The sequence below is a fragment of the Ipomoea triloba genome, chromosome 15, assembly GCF_003576645.1.
Source record: "Ipomoea triloba cultivar NCNSP0323 chromosome 15, ASM357664v1".
Taxonomy (NCBI): Eukaryota; Viridiplantae; Streptophyta; class Magnoliopsida; order Solanales; family Convolvulaceae; genus Ipomoea; species Ipomoea triloba.
This window is the reverse complement of record NC_044930.1, coordinates 11,307,614-11,319,154: the sequence shown is the minus strand read 5'-3', so window position 1 is coordinate 11,319,154 and position 11,541 is coordinate 11,307,614. Positions and strand designations below refer to the sequence as shown.

At 35.9% G+C, this 11,541-nt stretch overlaps 2 protein-coding genes across 5 annotated transcripts; both read left to right on the top strand.

Annotated features, from left to right (window-relative positions):
* The first annotated feature begins 4,167 nt into the window (after positions 1 to 4,167).
* LOC116007432 (serine/threonine-protein kinase Aurora-3-like) lies at positions 4,168 to 6,793 on the top strand. Of its 4 annotated transcripts, none has more exons than XM_031248103.1 (7): positions 4,168 to 4,468; positions 4,941 to 5,014; positions 5,650 to 5,806; positions 5,882 to 5,992; positions 6,072 to 6,314; positions 6,484 to 6,540; positions 6,629 to 6,793. In XM_031248103.1, the coding sequence occupies exons 4-7, from the start codon at positions 5,975 to 5,977 to the stop codon at positions 6,722 to 6,724; spliced, it is 414 nt and encodes a 137-aa protein (XP_031103963.1). In that variant the 5' UTR covers positions 4,168 to 4,468; positions 4,941 to 5,014; positions 5,650 to 5,806; positions 5,882 to 5,974; the 3' UTR covers positions 6,725 to 6,793. The 4 variants fall into 4 exon arrangements, with proteins under 4 accessions (XP_031103963.1, XP_031103965.1, XP_031103966.1 ...); XM_031248105.1 differs by having other exon boundaries at positions 4,168 to 4,483; XM_031248106.1 differs by lacking the exon at positions 5,882 to 5,992.
* Positions 6,794 to 9,384: 2,591 nt separating this feature from the next.
* Positions 9,385 to 11,460, top strand: LOC116006706 (dormancy-associated protein homolog 3). Its single transcript, XM_031247186.1, has 3 exons — positions 9,385 to 9,582; positions 9,884 to 10,069; positions 11,014 to 11,460. The coding sequence occupies exons 1-3, from the start codon at positions 9,468 to 9,470 to the stop codon at positions 11,121 to 11,123; spliced, it is 411 nt and encodes a 136-aa protein (XP_031103046.1). The 5' UTR covers positions 9,385 to 9,467; the 3' UTR covers positions 11,124 to 11,460.
* Positions 11,461 to 11,541: the final 81 nt, after the last annotated feature.

The following is an 11,541-nucleotide window of genomic DNA, read 5'->3' as shown; positions in this document are numbered from 1 at the left end:
TTTTTTTTTTTTTTTTTTGGTAAGAGTCGCCTTACTCTAAGTAGGTCCACTATTATGCCTCTATGTACCTTCTCCTGGCTAGCTTATCAAGTTGATCGCCCGGTCTAGTTGCGCCTAACCTCGAGAGACAGACATAGAAATAGAGGCACAGGAGTAGAAAAAATACAAACAAAAAACCTCAGAATCAATGGGCCAATGTGGCTGGACAAATAAGTCAATAAAATTAAGAAACTCAGCCGACGGAGACTCAATGATAAGTGATCAAAAACCTCTCGGCAAACACCACTCAAGACAGCCAAATAGAACACGAAACCAATCCTAAATCCCAAGAGACCTCGAGTAAGCTAAACCAAATTAAAGCAAAACCCATACCCTCGATTGCGCACCAAGGCAGCCACCCCACCCCGATCAACAAGGGCTATGTTCACCTTCAACTAGCCATTCGGCGGTGGAGACCACCTGTGACACCCCAAAATACTTTTCCAACAAAACTCCTATTTATTCAAGTTTCAAAATTAAACTATGTACGGAGTATAATTTTTACTCCTATGATTATTTTGCCTAATGAGCTTATAAATAAAAAATTTTAAAATATTTATTTCAAATGATTTATTACAAGATATTTATATAATTATTTATTATAGTTTTAAAAGCCTTATTTAAAGGATACATATATTTATTAAAATCTTGACCCAAAAATCTATCTGAGAAGTTTCAGATGAAGTGCCTACAAAATAGAAGTAATCAAAACCGCCTTACCCCCATTTAGACAACAACCTATGCTGCCATCCCATACATCTAGCCTTAATCCTATCCACAATCAAAGAAAAATAGACTCATTTCTTCCTCCCCACATAAATAGGGCAACCCAAATAAGTGAAAGGGAACAAATAGTGAATACATCGAGTAATATCCATTATTCATATAGAACGCACTCTTAGAAAAACTAACCATTTGTCCAAAAATCTCCTCATAAGACTTCAAGCCCCAGCTACCTTACGAATGCCCCTTCCCCCTCGATGGCCCGTACTAAAGATAACCACATCATTAGTGTAAGTAATGTAGTGGATATGAGGAATACCTACAGTTTGCAAGAAACGGGGAATGCATCTATCCAAATAGACTTGAGCAACGAACATGAAAAGAACCTCGGTAGCAAGAATAAAGAGACTATGAGACAATGGGTTCCCTTGCTGCAACCCCGGAGTAGAGGTGAATAAACCTTCCTTAACCCCATTAACAACTACAGAATACCAGATATTAGACACCGCCCAAAACATAAAATCAATCCAGACCACATAAAACCCCATCCTCCGCATCACAAAAAGAAGAAAGAACCAAGAAATCCAGTCATAGGCTTTAGCCATGTCAAGCTTCAGCACTTTCCAACTTCAAACCATGACACATTTGTGAGGCAAGTAAGATGTTATCAGTGATAGAATGCCCTGACACAAATCAGTTTGGGGGAGAGAAAGAAACTTAGGAAGAATAGGGAACAACTTGACTACCATGATTTTAGTAACAATCTTACTACCGAAATTACACAAACTTATGGACCTATAGTTAGCAAAAGTTTCAGGATTTTTTTTAGGCAACAAAACAATAGAAGTATGAGTTATAGACTTAGTGAAATCCCTACCAAGAAAGTAACTCTACACCATGTTAACAACATCAACCCGAATGATATCCCAACATGACTTACAAAAGCCCTAGAGAAACCATAAGTGCCCAGAGCACGGTTCTAGTTCATTTAGAANTCTAAGTTTTTTTTTTTTTTTTTTGGTAAGAGTCGCCTTACTCTAAGTAGGTCCACTATTATGCCTCTATGTACCTTCTCCTGGCTAGCTTATCAAGTTGATCGCCCGGTCTAGTTGCGCCTAACCTCGAGAGACAGACATAGAAATAGAGGCACAGGAGTAGAAAAAATACAAACAAAAAACCTCAGAATCAATGGGCCAATGTGGCTGGACAAATAAGTCAATAAAATTAAGAAACTCAGCCGACGGAGACTCAATGATAAGTGATCAAAAACCTCTCGGCAAACACCACTCAAGACAGCCAAATAGAACACGAAACCAATCCTAAATCCCAAGAGACCTCGAGTAAGCTAAACCAAATTAAAGCAAAACCCATACCCTCGATTGCGCACCAAGGCAGCCACCCCACCCCGATCAACAAGGGCTATGTTCACCTTCAACTAGCCATTCGGCGGTGGAGACCACCTGTGACACCCCAAAATACTTTTCCAACAAAACTCCTATTTATTCAAGTTTCAAAATTAAACTATGTACGGAGTATAATTTTTACTCCTATGATTATTTTGCCTAATGAGCTTATAAATAAAAAATTTTAAAATATTTATTTCAAATGATTTATTACAAGATATTTATATAATTATTTATTATAGTTTTAAAAGCCTTATTTAAAGGATACATATATTTATTAAAATCTTGACCCAAAAATCTATCTGAGAAGTTTCAGATGAAGTGCCTACAAAATAGAAGTAATCAAAACCGCCTTACCCCCATTTAGACAACAACCTATGCTGCCATCCCATACATCTAGCCTTAATCCTATCCACAATCAAAGAAAAATAGACTCATTTCTTCCTCCCCACATAAATAGGGCAACCCAAATAAGTGAAAGGGAACAAATAGTGAATACATCGAGTAATATCCATTATTCATATAGAACGCACTCTTAGAAAAACTAACCATTTGTCCAAAAATCTCCTCATAAGACTTCAAGCCCCAGCTACCTTACGAATGCCCCTTCCCCCTCGATGGCCCGTACTAAAGATAACCACATCATTAGTGTAAGTAATGTAGTGGATATGAGGAATACCTACAGTTTGCAAGAAACGGGGAATGCATCTATCCAAATAGACTTGAGCAACGAACATGAAAAGAACCTCGGTAGCAAGAATAAAGAGACTATGAGACAATGGGTTCCCTTGCTGCAACCCCGGAGTAGAGGTGAATAAACCTTCCTTAACCCCATTAACAACTACAGAATACCAGATATTAGACACCGCCCAAAACATAAAATCAATCCAGACCACATAAAACCCCATCCTCCGCATCACAAAAAGAAGAAAGAACCAAGAAATCCAGTCATAGGCTTTAGCCATGTCAAGCTTCAGCACTTTCCAACTTCAAACCATGACACATTTGTGAGGCAAGTAAGATGTTATCAGTGATAGAATGCCCTGACACAAATCAGTTTGGGGGAGAGAAAGAAACTTAGGAAGAATAGGGAACAACTTGACTACCATGATTTTAGTAACAATCTTACTACCGAAATTACACAAACTTATGGACCTATAGTTAGCAAAAGTTTCAGGATTTTTTTTAGGCAACAAAACAATAGAAGTATGAGTTATAGACTTAGTGAAATCCCTACCAAGAAAGTAACTCTACACCATGTTAACAACATCAACCCGAATGATATCCCAACATGACTTACAAAAGCCCTAGAGAAACCATAAGTGCCCAGAGCACGGTTCTAGTTCATTTAGAAAACAAACTCATTAAAAAAAATTCAATTTAACGCATAAAAATAGTCCTCATAATCCTCTATAATACATTAGTTCTCATCTGAGTACATACATACATACATACATACATATATATATATATATACACATGTATATATATATATATATGTATGTATGTATGTATGTATGTACTCAGATGAGAACTAATGTATTATAGAGGATTATGAAGACTAATTGTGTACGTTGGATTATAATATTCAATGGTCTAAGATTGATTTTAATTTTGATTTTATTTTTGGTTATGCATGTACACACTAATTTTGGGGGGTTATTATTATATATGAAGCCCGCACAGGCTAAATCGCGTAGTCCACCATCTTGTGCGGGGCAAACCCACGCACTAGTACAAAATTGACCATACAAGCATCACTTTTTACACTACGCCTGTTTAAACAGGTGTAGTGTATTCGATGGATCCCAAACTTTACGCAGCACCCAAAGAGATCAGGTGCCGCGTAAAGTAAAATATTATTTTATTATTTAACTTTACGCGGCACCTGTGTTTTGTCGGTGCCGCGTAAAGTGAAATAATAAAATAATATTTCACTCTACGCGGCACCGCTAGGTACCGTGCCGCTTAAAACCGGCCCACAAAATGACAAAAGAACCGCCCAGTAAATCTGGAACGACGCTACCTCTCCACACTCCACCGCAGCTCCAAAAAAAAAAACGCCGTAGATCTGGAAAAAAAACGCCGCAGCTCCACGCTCCCAGATCTGGAACCGTCGTCACCACACCACACCGCCGGAGCTGCCGACAAGTCTACTTTTGATTTTTTATTAATGTATTTCAATTTTTGGTTATTTATTTCTTCTTCTAAGCTCTAAAATCAAACAAGGGTTTCCATTTCTCGAGCCTACCTCCAGATCCGTGCTGCGGTGAAGAGAGACGACGGAGGATGCTGCCTATCTGGTTTGTTCATACTTGGTACAAAAATTCTTTGGTTTGTTGCATACGTATCTCGATTTTCATTTTAGGTGCCACTGTGTTTCTAAGAAAATAGATATAATCTTACATGCTGATGAATTGATTTCCTGCAAATCACTTTTTTGCCTTTTTCTTCAAAACGCAATGTGTTGTGTTCTCGTGGTAAATGTGTTTTAGCTGACTATCAAAATTCACAGCCTAAATGTGTGTTAGTTGGCTGTCTAAATGTGTATTGGCTTCAATTAACTCACATTATATGAGAATTGCTAAAGAAGTGGTTGAAATGTAGTTTTTATGTTGGAAGGGAAATGTACTTTAGGTCTTTAGCAGGAAGGGGATAAGGTTGATGCAAGATAGTTGGAGGCTAGTGCATCTCTTATTTAGATGTTTTCTGTGACCTGAAGTGGTAATTTAAATGTCTTCTTTTGTTCATTTAATTTTTTTTCTCCTGTTGCAGATTGAGGTTGATGGTGTTCTTTGTGTGATAGAAACTGACAAAGCAACCCTTGAATTTGAAAGCCTTGAAGAAGGGTAATTTTTCTTAGCTAACTTTATAATTCGCATTTAATTGAAAGGTGCTATCCGTTGCGCTCTTACCGCAATACACACACACACATAAACCCTTGATTTGTCTCTGTTCTGGAAGAATATTCATGTTGGAACCCAGAAATGTTAATGCACACATTCTTGTTTATAGAAGTGGCAATTTAGTTTATGGTTTCCAATTCTTTTAGAAGAATTATCATGGATTCGGCTTAGTTAATGACAAAAGTGATATTTTGAGTTTATTGCTTCTAGTTAATGAACATGTATAGATTTAGCTTAACTAACAACAGAAGTGATGTTTTGGATTTATATATGGCTTCCAATTCACTTTGTGTATGTTCTGTTGGGTTATACCCCAAAGGATGGACTTTCACAAGTGTTTTGTGTATGTTCTGCTGGGATTACATTATGTGATCATAAGTTGCAATTTTAACCTTCCATTATTTGGCAGTCTGTGTTGGTGGCAGCTAAACTGTTTGAGCATTCTTCTAGAAATGTCTGTTGGCCTATTTTTACATTCATACATCACTAGAATTTCTGAAATCATAAAGGAATTCAAGAAACTGTTGAAAATGAGGTAATTTCTCTAATAATTTGTTTCCTTTTGGTTGCAATATTAGGATGTAGAGGAGCTGATGTGAGCCTGCCTCCTGAAAAGATCTTGCTCAAATGGATGACATATGATAGAAATGGTTTCTGACCTTTCTTATACGGACACCACGAAGACTCATTTCCAGCTGGTTCTCCAAGCTTTGTAAATCTTTCACACTCAGACCAGTAAGTTCTTCACCCATCATTTGTCTATAATCACCGTTGTTGTTGACAACTTAGGTCTCTATTTGTGTCATTTAGGTCTTGTAGAAATCATGAAAAGAATTTACTGATTCTCTGAGTTCAGTGTAAGCACTGAGGTTATTGGTTTCTTAGAGTTTGGAAGTGGGGTTAATGGCCCGTGAAATCAAGGTATTCTTTTTAAGCCACTAGATCGATTTTTCCTTTGAATTTCATTCTGGAACTGGAACTCGAAATGGTGGTTTTGCAGAGCAAGTATGTAGTGGCATTGAAGATAATTTTTAAAGAGCAAATAGAGAAGTACATGCTGCATCATCAGCTGAGAAGGGAGTTGGAGACCCAGAGCAGTCTCTGCCACCCAAATGTTCTGAGGCTCTTCGGCTGGTTCCATGACGATGAGAGGATTTTCCTGATCTTGGAGTATGCTTACGGCGGCGAGCTCTACAAGGAACTCCACAAATCCGGAACCTTTTCTGAAGAACAAGCTGCCAATGTATCTGCTCACTCTTTCTCATATATTTTTGCACTTCTATTCACTAGAATTTTCCTAAAAATGATTCAATTTGTTAGTACTATTCCAAGATACAAGCCTTTTCTATTTTCAGCTCCTTAGTGGTGGATATTTCATTCTTTGGTTTATTGGATTGACATTGTCCTTTCAGATAACTGTTGCTTTTGATGAGACAACCATTGTGGATATTTTTGCATGTGGAAAGCCAGTAAGTGTCACTGCTTTGCTTTTTCATTGTGGGTAGGCATCATTGATTTATCATTCTTGTTAATTCTTATGCTAATGTTAATTACCAGGTGCCATTCAGTGCTCAATCTATTGCACCAGAGGTTCAAAATGTGATTCCTTCCAGTCTTGTACATTTTAATTTGAATATTGATGATTATTATTAGTTAATTTTGATATATTATTAACTATTAATTATTAATGGATAGATTAAATTGATTATTTTGAATGATTAATTTAGATTAGTATAATATATATATATATTATTTTTTTAATTAAAAAATTTTTTTACACTACACCCGCTCGAGCAGGTGTAGCGGAAAGTCATTTTTTTTTAAATTAAAAAAATGCTTTACGCTACACCCGCTCTGAAGCAGGGGTAGCGAAAAGTCTTTTTTTTAATTAAAAAAATACTTTAGGCTACACCTCTACAGGTGTAGCGAAAAGTCAAGGATTTTTAGAGTCACTTCCATCCTCTACACCTCTACAGGTGTAGCGGAAAGATATTTATAGGTGTAGTGTATGTGTTTTTTTGTACTAGTGACGAGACCTACATTTTCGCGGGCTAACCTCGAGTTGCGCTCTTCTTCCTCTACTACACACAACCTTCTTGATTCAGCCATCTATACCTAGAGGCACAGGTTGAATTACTATGATTGGTCAAGTAAGTATAGTCCATCAGACTTGTATGAAAATATTTCGTGCATGTTCAAAGATATTATTGATCAAAGACTTATAGTAAAATATTTATTGTATGTCTAAAGATATTTATTGATAAGTTTTTTGACCCTCACTTTTTCTATTCACCATCGTATTATTTTTCTTAGAAGAGACAATTACATCTTAATCGAAAACTGTTATTGACAACTTGGACATGCTATTACCTAGTTATTAATATTAATTTTAACTAATTTTTGTTATGAAGAAAATTATTAAGAATGTCTGCTAAGCACAATAATTTATTGACATATGAGGTGGATCATTTTGACCCGGTCATAGTGTTGGAAGGTGGAGCCAAATGGGTCCACAAAATGGCATAATTACAATAATTAATCAAATAGATAAAAAGTTTATTTGTCTTAGTTTAGGAAAAAACAAAATTTCTTTGAAAGATCTTATCGGTTCACGTTCCGCCTTAAGAATATGAGTTCTAGTACAGATACTCTCAAATTGTACTCCCTTACTTTTACGTTTTGAGGTGACAAATAGACATTAGTTATTTTCATTATGTGGACCCACAAAATAGTATCTACATCAAAAACATGTGAGAGGGAGTACAAATTGGGAGTATAAAGTGAGAGCACACAAAGTATTTTCCTAAGAATATTGGTCTGCTTCTGCCGCACCTTTCAAGTTTGATTTACTTTTTAGGCATTGATCTTGTACAAAAATTTTCGAAATATTTATACCTAAAATCAAATATTTGGAAAAGAAAGTGTCACTTTCATTCCTATATTATGAAAATTAGTATTTTTCGTTTTTTTTTTTAAAATTATATTTATTGTTATTTTTCATATTTTAATTGTTTGTGATAATTTTTATTTTTATTTTTGCCTTTGAGTTCTACTAAGTTTGATTACAAAAAAAAAGTGACTTCACAAATAATTCAATGACGAAAAAGAATTTTCGTAGACAATTAAGGCAAAAAAATCATGTTGGAATTTCAAATATTTTAGAGTAAATTTGGTTGTTTTAAAAAATTTGAAGGGCCAAAAGTAAAAATGCCTCTACAATAAAGAAACAAAAATTGGATTAATTATATTTAAATACTTTTTCGATGCAAAATTCTATCTAAATACAGTGAGCAAATGTTTTTAAATAATATTTTGTGCTTATATGACATGTAGTGACTTTTTGTATGGAAGGTCATAAGATCGAGCGTTAGCAGAGGCATACGAACATATACTAGAATGTCTTCCCATTTTGATTTTTTAGTTATATTTGGGTATTTGGTAAATAAGCTATTAAAAAAGTTAATTAATCAAACACTCATATTGCGCTAAAATTGACTGATAAGCTAACTATGTTCCCAAACAGGTTATGTTTTTTCAATTCTTTCATTTTTGTCTTTAAATTTAAATTAATCTTCAACTATTGATAATGCGTTGATTTTACATTTTAAAACTACAAAAGAGTAAATTTTTAATAGTTGAACATAAAATATACTAGTTGTTTTTCAATTCAAAATATAAAACTAAAAAAAATTGTTGAGCATATCAAAATTGGAATTAATTTTGAAAATTTTTTTTTATTAAAATGATCTATCAAGTATAGTGATTTACCACTTTGATATTTAAGTATTAATATCGTTCAATAATATTTTTTAAATTATCAAATTTATATTTATTTTAATTATCAGGATGTCTAGAGTATATAAAAATTTAAACAAAATAATGCATTCGAAGAGCTAAAAAAAATGTTTAAATTTAATAATTAAAAGATATTATATTAAATAAAAATACTAAAAGAAGTCGCGAGAAAATGAGTATAAGACAATCGACTTATCTGAAGTGGCTTGCTCCTTAATTTCGTCACATTCCGAAAACCTCCCTCGGTTCAGCTAATCTGGATGACTGGATAAAGTAAGGGGCACATTCGTCCTTTAGCTAGATAACGACCCGTCACGTGACTACTTTCTTTGCACCCTTCGATTATTACACGCGTCGACAGATAAGGAGACGTTACACTTGAGCATGTGACTTCGATCTTATCCCCTCAAACGTGCTCCACGATCCACCGTAGATTGGTCTCAGATCCAGATCAACGGTCAACGTTCGACCTTTACGATTCCGTGTTCTCGATAAATAGCTCCTCCGGAGTGAAGAGCTACTCCTCTATAGAGAGCGCCCGGGAAATTCAGTACTGTGTTATACGCACTGATTAACCTGCGCCGTCTCCCTAAATTGCGCCATGAGCTTGCTTAATCAGCTCTGGGACGACACCGTCGCCGGTCCCCCGCCGGAAAACGGCCTCGGGAAGCTAAGAAAGTTTTCTACCTTTAATTTCCGTCCGAATTCCGGCAAGGGTACGCCCTTTTGTTGCTTTCTCGTGTTGCCGGTGGTTCTACTATGAACTTAAACCTAATACCAGCTATTCTAATTCTAATCCTATATATTAGGCTATAAATCCTATAATTATTTGTTTGAGGATGAACTTAATTTGAGAGAAGTAAGAGAATCATGTAGATTTATCTGAATTCGAAAAGTTTGTATGTGTTAACAGTGATGATCTGATTATCTGAGTTCTTTTGGATGTGATAATCCTAATTCCGGATCATATATATTCGGATCTTTGATCTTCTGATCTGATTAGTTTTTGGACTGCAGAATCAGAGGGTCAGAATCCAAATCCGAATACGAGATCACTCACCGTAGACACAAGTGACGATGCAATTAAAGTGACGAGAAGTATCATGATACTAAAGTCTCCTCGTAATCAGAACAAGGACTCGCCTCCGGCATCGCCATCCCCGTCGCCGGCGGGTTCTACTCCTCCGGTATCTCCTTTCTCTGGTAAGCTTTTGAATCTTCCGTTTTCGTGAGATTTACCCTTAGCCCCTCCAGGAAAATATGAGAAAACAGGAAATCTAGGGAAGGGCAGTGGGGGATAGTTTTGTCATTTTATTATTCTTAGGGGATGCCCATCTGTAATTACCAAAAGCTGACGAGGGTAGTTTGGTAGTTTGACGTATAATGCAAGTTCCTTGGCGGAAAATGCAAGGCAACAAGTCAATGATAAGGATGTGTTTGGTTGGATGCAATTATTTTTTTTGCTGTCACTCTCACAAAGTGATATCAACAAAGGACTCCACTAAATCACATAATTATATTGACTCTTCTGTTACTTAAAAGTTTTTAATTCATACTTGCTCAATTAACTCCATATTTTTATGCTACTCTTGTTTATATAGCACTACACTAATTCTCTTTGGTAAAACTAACAATCCTTAAATAACATTACAGCTTAGTAGCTATTAGTTAGGTATGCAAAACTAACAATCCTTAAATAACATTACAGCTTAGTAGCTATTAATTTTTAAGCTTTCAACTTTAAGTTAACTTTTAAGTTAGGTATGCAAAACAAAGCAATAGTTAAAGTCTTGGTATGTCATATGCGGACAACCTTTGTTAATGTTAGGCTCTAGGGTATCTGATGCTACTTATGGCTCTAGGGTAGAATATCATAGGTTGTGTACTGTTTTGGCTAAATGCTAGCTAAGATACAATTGAACTTGCATAAATGTATGAGTGGAGTTTGAGCAATTCCTGCATGCCTGGTCCTGCCGCATAGGAATAAACATGAGGGGTGTGTGAGCATAAATATAATATAAACATAAATGTGCAGGTCAACTATCAGCTTAGGCTTTTAAGTTGAATGAAGCACATGATTCAATTGGTGTGAGTGTGCTGACAATTAAGAATTGAAACCAATGTTGTTGTTATGATATGATGTGTAGGTGCAGGAGGAAGGGAGGCGTACCGGTTCAGGAGGAGGTCAGCGTCGTTCGCCTACGAGAATGCTAGAGGGATTGGACCCCGAAACGCTCCTCCTCCTTACGACGTGTGAGCTATGAGGCCGGCCAGCCTCGTTTTGTTCTATGAGGTGTACTGTTGTTGAATGTAGTGGAGAGTTCATGTTTTTTGGGTGGTTAATTAAGAATGTGTTTGTGAAGTGGCTGTTGTTTATTAGGTTTGTAAATATGTTATGTAATTTGGGTTTTACTTGTGTTTGTGTGTCTACTACTGTGTCTGCGGAGGTCTGGGTACAAGTTGTAAAAACAAAAATGGAGTCTGTTATGTATCCTTACTCTGTACTAAAACGTTATGTTTCAATGTAGCCTTGCGTTTACTGCTTGACATAGTGAAGAATAATAAGAACTGTGTTAGTTGTTGCTTCTTTCTCATCTCCTCAATTGTTCCGCCTACTTGGATGCACATTTACTTTTATATATTATAATTTTTTTTTTTCCATAGAATAGAATGGA

What these genes read in the sequence shown, in the direction of transcription:
- LOC116007432 (XM_031248103.1), top strand. An exon ending in CTGAAGAACAAGCTGCCAAT is followed by an intron (nt 6,315 to 6,483) that starts GTATCTGCTCAC and finishes TTGTCCTTTCAG; the next exon opens with ATAACTGTTGCTTTTGATGA. An exon ending in TTTTTGCATGTGGAAAGCCA is followed by an intron (nt 6,541 to 6,628) that starts GTAAGTGTCACT and finishes GTTAATTACCAG; the next exon opens with GTGCCATTCAGTGCTCAATC.
- LOC116006706 (XM_031247186.1), top strand. Translation starts at nt 9,468, where the DNA reads ATGAGCTTGCTTAATCAGCTCTGGGACGACACCGTCGCCGGTCCCCCG. An exon ending in CCGTCCGAATTCCGGCAAGG is followed by an intron (nt 9,583 to 9,883) that starts GTACGCCCTTTT and finishes TTTGGACTGCAG; the next exon opens with AATCAGAGGGTCAGAATCCA. An exon ending in TCCGGTATCTCCTTTCTCTG is followed by an intron (nt 10,070 to 11,013) that starts GTAAGCTTTTGA and finishes TATGATGTGTAG; the next exon opens with GTGCAGGAGGAAGGGAGGCG.